The sequence below is a fragment of the Acanthaster planci genome, linkage group LG17 (assembly GCF_054643075.1).
Source record: "Acanthaster planci isolate LZ-2023a linkage group LG17, COTS_SCS, whole genome shotgun sequence".
In the NCBI taxonomy this organism is placed as follows: domain Eukaryota; kingdom Metazoa; phylum Echinodermata; class Asteroidea; order Valvatida; family Acanthasteridae; genus Acanthaster; species Acanthaster planci.
In genome coordinates, this window is record NC_141793.1 from 703,066 (window position 1) to 714,333 (window position 11,268).

General features: G+C 42.3%; 1 protein-coding gene across 2 annotated transcripts; it reads left to right on the forward strand.

Moving 5' to 3' along the window:
* Nucleotides 1–45: 45 nt before the first annotated feature.
* sec23ip (SEC23 interacting protein) lies at nucleotides 46–10,817 on the forward strand. Of its 2 annotated transcripts, none has more exons than XM_087148324.1 (16): nucleotides 46–201; nucleotides 1,921–2,474; nucleotides 3,125–3,335; nucleotides 3,741–3,937; nucleotides 4,041–4,248; nucleotides 4,534–4,623; nucleotides 4,909–5,050; nucleotides 5,378–5,586; nucleotides 5,686–5,939; nucleotides 6,145–6,240; nucleotides 6,683–6,839; nucleotides 7,192–7,358; nucleotides 7,659–7,764; nucleotides 8,129–8,371; nucleotides 8,716–8,848; nucleotides 9,364–10,817. In XM_087148324.1, the coding sequence occupies exons 1-16, from the start codon at nucleotides 90–92 to the stop codon at nucleotides 9,479–9,481; spliced, it is 2,997 nt and encodes a 998-aa protein (XP_087004450.1). In that variant the 5' UTR covers nucleotides 46–89; the 3' UTR covers nucleotides 9,482–10,817. The 2 variants fall into 2 exon arrangements, with proteins under 2 accessions (XP_087004450.1, XP_022087759.2); XM_022232067.2 differs by having other exon boundaries at nucleotides 8,129–8,362.
* The last annotated feature ends 451 nt before the right edge of the window (nucleotides 10,818–11,268 follow it).

Here is an 11,268-nt window from a genome sequence, read left to right on the forward strand (position 1 = left end):
AGTCGATCGCAAGACTAAATCTGACACGAATAGCGCCCTCCATTGGCGACCTTTTATATGACGTGTCGTGCTGAGGAAAGGGAGAAAACATGGCCGATCCGAATCAGAATCCTCCGCCCTTACTACTTTTTTCTGCCAGTGATAGTTTGGCACCGGACGCTCTAAGACCGGTTCCAGCGACAGCATCTCTTTTTCCAACAGGTGGGTAACTTTTGCTCGTTTTTATTGGGATTTAATATTGAAAATCATCAAAATACGGTAGGCCTATGCGTTTTATCACCTTTCGTCTATCTTGGGTGATGGCATAGGCCAAGCGCCTAGCATGCCTAGAGATATCTGAAAGCCTGGAGGCCAGTATAGTAGTCGTTGCATCGGATTTCTTGGGCAAGGGCGGAACTTCGGAGTTTATGAATCATTCTACTAGGTTTCTCCTGTTGGGGGGGTATCATAATGCTTGCTGGCACTTTTGAAATTTGTAAGTTGTAGGAGAACCCACGCCCCAAACTACCACCTAAGTTTGTGTGATATTTCCTGGCGGAGGCTGCCTTTACCGACCATGCCGACTGTGCTGATCATGATTCAGCTTCAGAACCCCATGCCCCAGCATGCCCAGCCCAGACCAAGTCATGCCACATAACATCATTACGCCATCTGCATTGCCAAATAAAATATTGAAAGTTGAAAAATATTTTGGGGTGGTTTAATTCGAAAATCAAGTTTTTTCACATTCCATCCATGTGCGCATGCTGAGAAGATTTAACAGAGGGGAGCAAATAAATTAATGACAACAACGTTGCTTGCATAACATTTGGCGAGCATTTGCTCGCAATTGTTATTGTTGTAGATGTGGCAGAGCCAGAAACAAGTGTTTTTTAGTACACTTTTTTACATAAAAGTGTTTAGCTTTTGTTTAGAGTTCTTGATTTTTTTAGTAGTGTGTCCCCCTGTTTATTTGTTTAAGCCCCAGCTTCCCCCTAGTCTGGCCACACTTCGTGTAGCAGATCAGCAGAGGCCAGTCACCTTCACATGTACCTATGTATTGTTCCTCCTAACTGGAGTGTGGTTTTTCTGCTTGAGCCCTATTCTGCTAGAAGTCAGTGATTGAAGTCTGAGTGTATACATGTACTCATACGGTCCATTTCACACACTGTGTTGGGTTTTAGTCCTTTAAAGTTTTAGTCTTTTGGTGTGAAGTCTTTTGGCCCCTTTGGTTTTTTCATTGTTTGGGTACTTTTTAGTAAATTCTTTTTGTCCTTTTTTTAAGTCAAATATTGGTGTCTGAGTCTATTTACGCAGTTTCCTGTGACCTTTCCTTCAAAGGTCCTTGTTTAGTCAGAGATTTTGGGTTTTTTTGTTGTTGTTTTGTGAGTTCCCCCTTAGTGTGCCATTTTTCCCAGTTACATAGACAATTTGTTCCCCTCTAGCTTTGTTCACTTACTCCCGGGGGGGCGCTAAAATCAACATGGTGATGGAATGGGAAATTGGCTTATCAGATAATCCATAATCTGAAGGTGAAATTTTCCAGGTAAGCCACATAACAGTTGGGATGAGTACAGATGCCACAAATTTGTCCTGCATGGGTTGACCTGTGGACATCTGAAAGCAATGAAACGCAGCAGTGAAAATATTGAAGTTGCCTGTTTACTTAGAAAACACTTCAGGTTTTTCACACCAGATTCATAGGGTTTGTACACTGGGTTTCAGTGGCATCTGTGTATGCAACTCTTTCCCAAATTTTTTGCTATGGTGGTATGTCAGCCGTCAGACAGCAGTAGCCTTGTAAAGAGTCAAATTTGTAGGGAAACTATCAAAGTATTTACTTAAAATTTTTCAGACCAATTTCGAAGGGTTTTTGCATGGGTTGTTTAGTAATATTAAGGCATGGAACTCTTCCTCAAAAAGTTATTTTTGTTCCTACAGAAGAAGGTGAAGCAGACAATTTCCTTGGCCAGACAGCTGAGCTTCCTGGAAGCCAGACAACCCAACCACAAGTACCCTTCTTCACAACTACAACATCTTCAAGTGTCTCAGACCCTTTTGCCAACGTCAGCCAACCAGCATCCATCCCTACACATACCCAGCAGAGTACCACCTCTGTTCCTACCAATCCAAACCAACCTCCTCTGATTGCCCCGTCGTCCTCCCACCAACCTGTCAGCTTCTCTAGTCCAGCTGCCCCACCATCAACGCAGGAGTACTATGGTGGTCCTCTTGCGAGCACCCCTACCATCCAGCCAGGGCCCCCGCCCATGTCGGTGCCCCGTGATCCCAATGCACCTCCCCCCACAGGGCCTCCTGCGGGGCGTACAGGGGGCTTTGGAGGGGTCAAGCTTGGCCAAGGGTACCGACCAGTACTTCACCCTGCAGGCATCTCAGCATCAGCACCCTCTACAAGTGCACCCACAGTGGAAACACTCCCTTTGGGTGGACCCCCATCAGGAGCCCCACCTTCTGGGCCACCAAGTCGCCCAGTGGTGAGTTTACTTCACCATGTGATTTCTTTCATGATAAGAAGTCCTTGAAATACCTTTTGACAGTTGAAAAAGCAGCCGACCCCGGCAAGCTCGGTGGTCGAGTGGTTAAGACATCTGCACTAGTAAGCAGGAGGTCGTGGGTTCGAGTCCCACCCGAGTAAGCTTGTGAGGTTTTTTTCGCAAGCTCTCGGACAAGCACTGAGCATACAGTGCTTATAAATATACGTTGGGTAAGGGCAAACCCGTTATATATAATTAACATCTCCCCAACGCAAAAATACATCTTGATAATAGTTCGCGGTACCCGCTGCTTCATTTGACTCGGACCGGCCAGCCGACCCCGGCAAGCTCGGTGGTCGAGTGGTTAAGACATCTGCACTAGTAAGCAGGAGGTCGTGGGTTCGAGTCCCACCCGAGTAAGCTTGTGAGGTTTTTTTCGCAAGCTCTCGGACAAGCACTGAGCATACAGTGCTTATAAATATACGTTGGGTAAGGGCAAACCCGTTATATATAATGAAAAAGCAGTTCTTGACAAGAGCCAGTTGGGACAAAAACACCTAAAAAATCTTCACATATTTTTAATTCCAATGTTATAACCTTGAGATTTCACACCTTCATTATAAAATGTTCACATCTTGTTCTTTTTGAAGTTTGATTCTTCAAGGCCGCCCCCCACTTCTGCTGACCTGCACCAGATGCAGGTAGCTGGACCCCAGACAGGTGGCTCTCCTGTCCCAGGTGGTACCCCTTACCAACCTGTGCAGCCCCATTGGTTCTACTGTAAGGAGTTTGAGAGAGGCGAGGTGTGGAACCCCTTCAGTATTCTGGACTCCATCAGACTAGACGAGGCACTTCATGCTTGTGAGTAACTTGCAGGGAACAAGAACAAACAAACATTTCTCATTTATTAAGCACAACAATTTTTGGCCAAAAGCAGACCAGAAAAGCTGTTTTTTTATATAGTTGTGTGATTGCTTTGCCTTCAGTTTGAAGTATTACAGGAATTGTCATCTTTCAAGTTGAGTTTCCACTCATGCCTCATGGAGGATTTGATTTCAATGATGGCCAGTGATGAAGGATCCTGCCTTAAATTCACATTGATGCCAACAATAACATTGAAATAATGTTCATAACATTCTCAATATCCAGAAAAGTGAGGAGTTTAAAAAAGTATAATTACATACTGTAGTAAATAACGAACGATTTGAATTTGGAGGTCATGCTTTTGAATTTTTGAAAGTCTGTTGATTGATTTTTTGGATCTAGCATATAACAATCCTAATGGGGAAACTGTCATCTCAACCAATGGAGGGCGCTATGATGTGACTATTCAACAGCGACAACGACATGCAGTCTACTGGGATGAAAGGCCCTCTAGTGTCCGCAGATGCACGTGGTTCTACAAAAGTGATGGGGAAAACAGGTTCCTACCTTATGAGGAAGACTTGGCCGATCAACTAGAGGTCTGTGCATTTGACCAAGCAGCTATTCCACAATGTTTCCTCAGCTTCCCGGGCTGCGATTTCATTCCTTACTCTTTATTATTGCACTTTTTTTTTACTACAGCAAGAGTACAAGTCGGCGATTCTCAACAACGTTTGGCACAAGAGGCTGGAGTTTTCCAACGGCGAGACCATCGTCATGCACAATCCCAACGTCATCGTCCATTTTCGACCGCCATCCAGACCAGATGACTTTGGAACATCCCCTGACGGGCAGATGAGACCGAGGGTTGTGAAGCGGGGAGTGGATGACTTAGAAAACATTGATCAAGGTAGGATTTGAAGCTAGTTGCTAACATTTGTCCTTGTTTGTTTTTGGTCTCACAAATTTGCCACAATGAACTACGTGGTTCAGACTTTTTTTCCATAGCATTTTTAATTAATTGAAGCTTAATATGTGAACGTGCATTATTTCTTGGAAGTTTCTGTATGCAGTAACTGTAATATATTTAAAGATCTTTATGCTTCAGTCATTTGTAATAGGTCTATTATATCTGCCAGAGTAATCATTGAGTCAAATACCCATTTTTCTTCTCATTTTGGATTTTTATTTTCAGGAGAACCCAGTCAGATTGATCATTTGGTCTTCATAGTCCATGGTATTGGCCCTGTCTGTGATTTGCGGTTTCGAGGGATTGTTGAATGTGGTAAGAAAGCATTGTTTTCTCTTATTTTGTATTGCGAGCGACTCAAACCAGAACATGCCTTCCAAGTGCCTCTTCCTCTGTTATCTACAAAATCTTGGTCTATTTGATATCAGAGTTGGATCTGAAAATTTTTCCATAAGCTGCCAGTGACAGTAATGAAAACATTAAAGCTATACATCGTCAGCAAAACTTGGGTCCTGGAACACTACAGAGAATTTCCCACATTGCTTGTACAAACATGAATACTCATACGCTTCATCTTGAGTATTTGTCATTGACTCCTAGTGGATGACTTCCGTTCTGTCTCTCTGGGCTTGATGCGTTCCCATTTCAAGCATGCTGTAGATGATGGCAGGACAGGACGGATTGAGTTCCTACCTGTCCACTGGTATGATGCTTTGCATGGAGATGCTACTGGTGTTGACAGGTGCGGTTAGAATGAAATTGACTGAGCAGATTTTCTAAATGAAATAATCAGCCGAGATACCACCTAGATACAATCACGCATCGCTTGAAAATGTTGGTTGATAACCTCCATTTTCTTCAAGTTTAATATATTTTTTAGTTTGTCACAGTTTTGAGCTTGGAAGCGGAACCTTATTCCAACGTGGGCTTATCCTCACTTGGGCTGGATACTTGCACTTGAAACACTAGGAAACTTGAGGCATTTGAACATGTCTGAAAAGGAATTAATAAAATATCACCCACTTTTCTGAAGTGTTCTAACGAAAGGCATTTCCTGGTCTTCTTTCAGACGTTTGAGACGTATCACCTTGCCCAGCATCTCACGTCTTCGCAGGTTCACCAACGACACTCTCCTGGATATCCTCTTTTACTCAAGTCCCTCTTACTCGCAGACCATTGCTCAGCACGTTTGCTCTGAGATCAATCGTCTCTACCAACTATTCCAAGAAAGAAACCCCGATTTCAAGGGACAAGTTTCCCTCGTCGGACACAGTCTAGGTGAGTTTCCCTTGGACTCACAAATTTCAAGGTTCCATTTCATAAAAGCTGGACAACTGAAACCTAAATAATTTTTTTGTTCATCCTCAATTCCCCCAGGTTCTCTGATTGTCTTTGACCTCCTGTCACATCAGGGAGATGCGTGTCCAAATTTACAAACGACCGACTCTCGCTTGGCAACACCTGTCACACCCGAGCAATCAGTGGCCCAGCCTAGCAACGAGCTCAGTGAAAATTTAGCCAACGAGGGGGTTGAGGAAGAGGTCATGACCTTGGACAGCACCCTCGCCCAGCTTGGACTGACAGACTTCTTGCCCAAATTTCAGGAGGAGAGGATAGACATGGAAAGCCTGGTACTAAAGATCTTGATCAGTTTACAGATGTGTTACATACTTTCTCCCAAAGTGTGGCAAAAACAAATAGCAAAAATGTGAACAGAATGCTTGCCTGTATCCATGTCACAGGTGTACTGAGTGATTCGGTATGCTGAATCGTGTACCAGCTTATTTTATTTCAGCCCAACTTTGACAGGTGTTTGTTTGTTGTCGTTTTGTTCAGCTGATGTGCAGTGACTCAGACTTGAAGGAGATGGGCCTCCCTCTTGGACCAAGAAAGAAACTTGGAGGCTTCTTGAAGGAGCAAATAACTAAGGAGGTCAGGAGACAGCTGAAGTATCAATGTCTTGTTATGGCAAAGCTTGAAGTACACTAACCTTAACCATCATCCCCTGGAGGTCTTAGTAGGATTCAAGAAGGTAGAACTCAGCCAATGCTAATAAGTACACTAACCTTAACCATCAATCCTTTGGAGGTCCTAATAGGATTGAGGAAGGTAGAACCCGGTCAGTGCTAATTTCTGTGTGTGCTTGGTGATCATTCGAAGTTCATAGTATGAAGAATGTTTCACTGGTTTCCTACCCAGTAGGGAATCATGGAGAATTGCAAGAATGTGGAGGGAGTTATTGTTACTTACTGACCTCATAGCATCAAAATCGTACCCTGAATGCAACTGTTCAGTTGAAAGGCTGAGATTGAACTGGTTAGATGGTTAGAGAGATAAGTAAAGAGATTTTCTGACCCTTTTCCTTTTACTTCAGGAGAGCAAGAAGAAAGCGAGAGAGGCAATGATCAAAGCTGAGACAGAGAGAGCTATCAGACAAGCACTGGAGATGGAAAAGCAGGAGGCTTCGGCTTCACAACTCAACGATGTATCCACACACTCTGTACACGTTGACTTTGAACCAGGATCCGAAGGTAGTGTATGCAGATACAATCTGCCGAAAAAAGTAGTCTGTCTAGATGTTTGAATACAAAACCAGCCTGTGTATGATGTTTGTCTGATAGATTTCATGATAACCTGTCTGTGCTAGCAGATGGCGGCCTGGTGGACTTAGTTTGGTCTTAATGTAGGATACTTCCCGTCACTTTGTCCTGCAGTGGTCATAAACAGTCCTGCAATAATGAAAATCAACATCCTACTGCAGGCATTTCTGTAGTTTTATTCGAGACATATCCCAAAGTTTTGCCCAAGCATGGATTCCAAACTCGGCAGGCAATAGAAACTTGTGCTCTGATTGCTGTCCCATTTCTGTGTTTTTCCGTCCAGGTGTCGGCCAACCATTTGTTCAATATTCCCAGCTCGACTTTAAGCCACAGCGTTTCTTTGCCGTTGGCTCCCCCATCGGCATGTTCCTGACTGTGCGAGGGGTCAGTAGGGTTGGAGAAGAATACAAGCTACCGACCTGTGATGGGTTCTTCAATATCTTTCACCCAGTGAGTCCCCATTAGATTTGCTTTCTTAATTGACGGACGTCTTTTTACCTCGTCAGTAAGTCTTCTGAACTACATCATCAACAAAGGTGGAGATTTTGGAACCAGTGTGTGTATTACTCAGTTGATATTAAGCCGCTTCAAGCAGTATCTGAAATCTGTGGCTAGGGCTTGGTCAAGTTCTTCACCAGCTACATATACACAGACACATGCTGACAGTAGACATAGCCGTAGCTCTGAAAACCCATTCTGGACACAGCTGCAGACGACTTGTCGTTATTGTTATTGCTCTGTCTTTGACAGTTTGACCCAGTTGCCTACAGGATGGAGCCTCTGGTCCATTCTGACATGGCTGATGTCAAGCCATTCTTGATGCCACATCACAAGGGTCGTAAACGCTTCCATCTTGGTAACGTTCTACCGTTCTTGTTTTTTTCACAAACACAAAAGCAGATTTATGCCGTTTCACATTGAATTGTTGTAATGTTCTCATCTCATTTCAAAATTTTTCATCGTTTCCTTAAACTCTCTAGTTAATTTTGGACTCCAATTTATGGTGGATGATCCTTCCAGTAATCAAACTTGTACTGTACAGGTGTTAGCTCCTGGTAGGTTTGGTAAGGTAAAGGTCTCTTCGACTTGATGTCATTGTGAGCTTTCAGGAGGTTCTTTTACCAATACCTGGAAGTTGGCTGATCTCAGTATCATTTAAGAAAGTATGAACATTAAGATGTGTAGTACCATCCCGCTTCAATGAAACCTCTCCTTTGCAGAGTTGCGAGAGAGCCTGACAGCTTTTGGGTCCGACCTTAAGCGCAATCTGATCGAATCCATGAAGAAGACGTGGAAGTCCATCCATGAGTTTGCTTTGGCACATCGGACCGGAACAGAGGCTGCGGTTCCGCCCGTCACATCAGAGGAAATGGAGGCAGTGGCTGAAAAGTTGAGCATGGAGGAGATGTCGAGGCAGGAACAGGAACGAGATGGCCTGTCTTCCAGGGAACCAGGTAGTACTGGTACAAGACAAAGCAACATTGAATTCTCATTGAAAACAATGTCCTCATTCAAAGAGGAAAATCAGTGACTGATGCGAAACACCCTTCTCCATCAAGACCTCAAATGTGACAGGTCCTTTTATAAACACTCATTGGATTTAAAGCTTCAGGTGTCCAATGGAAACTCACTCAGTTTGGAATCTGACAAAATTGCATATGTAACATTTTCTGAAAAGGAGCTTATCTGAAATCAATGCAAGGATGTGCCCAGTTCAGCTCACTTGACAAGTTTTATCCAGCAATCAGTAAGAGCTATAAAAGGTGTTTAACCCTTTACCCTTTTATTCAATGATTTGGTGTCATAGGTCCATCCGCAGAGTGTGAGCTCAGGTTGGGTCAGCTGAACAATGGCCGCCGGATAGACTATGTTCTCCAAGAGGCGCCTTTGGAAAGCTTCAATGAATATCTCTTTGCCTTGGGAAGTCACACTTGCTACTGGTACGGAATCCTTGCCAGAAAGTCTAAAATTCAGGAAAAGTCTTCAATTGTAATGAACATCTTTCAAGACCCTTCCAGACTTCCTAATAACAATTGACCAAAGATGGAACTTCAATTCAATTTTTGTGTGACATCTTGTTGATGAAGTGTTGTAGTCGAGACCATCACGAGACCAGTCACAAGTAACAGGGTGAACAATGACAAAGGAATGCTTTTGTTGCTGTTCATTTGAGTAGTTTATGACTTGGATTCAGACTGGAGGTGTTGTGCTGGTCTTGTGTGATCTCGTGAAGGTCGTAAGTGGTCTCGCCTACAACACTTTGTTGATATAATTATACTTTACATATTTGCAAGAAATTTCAGGACGCAAAGTGAAGAAGATACAAGAAGTGAATTAAATGATGTGCTTCTTATACAAAGAAGCTAGAATTAAAACTGACAGACCAATAAATCTGATTGCTCTGCTTTGTAAATTGTGTTGGCTTGAACACTTTCCCATTTCCTTTTATGCCCAGGGATTCTGAAGACACTGTGCTACTGATCTTGAAGGAGGTTTATGCATCACTTGGTGTGTTTCCCCTTGTTCACGGTCCAAAACAAGACTCCACCCCTGCCACGCCCAAACAACACTAGTTGATTCCTGACCTACCATGGCCTTTGACCTGACCCGACCCATTTTAACATTCTGTGTTACCAAATCCTGTCTTAAATACAACACAGGTTTAAACTCAAAACACAGAATATTACAGACGAAACATGGTGCATAGATAGCTTCATTGTATTTGAGGGGTATGGTCACCGCCTCTGCAAGGGTGGATGTTACATAACATGTTACAATAAAGCACATGGCACCTTCACTTTTTATGAGTAATTTAAGAATATGTCATTTGAGCCAGTCTTACATGGGATGAATGTTTACATGTATCAAATTTATTTGGAAAGCTACATGGACCAGTTTTGAAAAATGGAAAATTGCTCAAATAAAGCTCGTTTGGTCGACATAGTCCCAGAGGATTTATTGAAATGTTCATCTGCTGTACCTATTAAAGAAAACGCTTTGTGGTTACTCTTTGTAGATCATTCCATTATTAAAGCAAAGCTTTTAACAAACCACAGCTGAGCAAAATATTTTGCATACTTCTTGAGTATGAAACGACTGTTAATTTGAAGGAACCTTTAAAACAAGAAACAGCAAAGCTGATGAGATCAATTTGTGCGTCGTAAATTGTTTAGGCAAGTGATTCGGTCGGTTTGATGTCGTATATCTTTTGGCTTGTAATTCAGGCAAGAGAGTAGTACTATACTTACATATTATTAACTAGATGTATGTTTGTATCTTTTCTGAAATGCAGTGGCTGCTGGGGGGATTGTTTTCATTCAAAGTAAAACATTACTTAATTTGTTTCTTAATAAACTGCTTTAAACTGAAAATAATGCAGGGAAATCCTCAAGAGAGAAGTAGGTCAATTCGTTTTACCCACAACTTCAGAGGTTTAATGCTTTCAAAGCCATAGCTAAGTGACTTTAAGCTTGCAAAAAGTAACTTGTCATCATTAAATTGAAACGTGAATGTCAGTTCTGATATAGATAATCGCCAAAAGAGGAAAATTGGTGATCTTGGCAAACGCATATACGACATCAATTATAAGTGAAAATTACAGTTCTGACAATTGTCTAAAATACGTTTAGTATAGTGATTAAAAATGACGTGGGAAAATGTGCTTGAGTAATATCCTTGTGCTAATGTCTGAGCATTTTCAAATGGCACATATAAAACGAAAGGATTTTAACACTGGAATTAATATTTGTGAGTGGCCTGTTTTCAGTGAAACTATATTTTTCCATTGATTACTTTTAATGGATTAATTTGTTTTTGCATGTGCATTATGACTCCCGCAAAATACATTTATCGAACTCATACTGTGAACTTGCTTTTTTCTGTTGTATCATAATAAAAAGGAATAGTGTACTCTTGTTTTTTCCCTTTTGTGTCGTGTGGTTGTATAGTGTGCTATCATCGTTCTACAAAGTGGATAGGTTTGGGGGGGCAGGGAACGCTTGTAGCCAACATTCCTCCATAGAAAGGTGTTTTCCCAGAAGCCCCGAATAAAACAGCATACATGTTTGTACTAATTTTCGTGTACTACAGGCGCGTAAATTGTAATCTGTTAGGGGGGGCTGGCGTCGAAGAAAGGGAAATTATTTCCATGTGTTTCTCAGGAAAAATGAGATTAGCGTTACCTGTAATTTTCATATTTTGGATGCCCCTCAAAAAGACTAATTTGTTCCTTAGGGAAGTAATGAATCGTTTATCCACTCCCAGAGAGTAACTTATATCTTGAATATCTATTTTTGTCCTCAATCCGTAAAATTAATTCTGCTTGGGCCCTCCAGATCCAACCTGCGCAATCAACCAACAA

Excerpts from the sequence above, each read along its gene's own strand:
- sec23ip (XM_087148324.1), top strand. The coding sequence starts at position 90 with ATGGCCGATCCGAATCAGAATCCTCCGCCCTTACTACTTTTTTCTGCC. Across the intron at positions 2,475-3,124 it reads GGCCACCAAGTCGCCCAGTG|TTTGATTCTTCAAGGCCGCC; the intron begins GTGAGTTTACTT and ends TTCTTTTTGAAG. Across the intron at positions 8,372-8,715 it reads CAGGGAACCAGGTAGTACTG|GTCCATCCGCAGAGTGTGAG; the intron begins GTACAAGACAAA and ends TTGGTGTCATAG.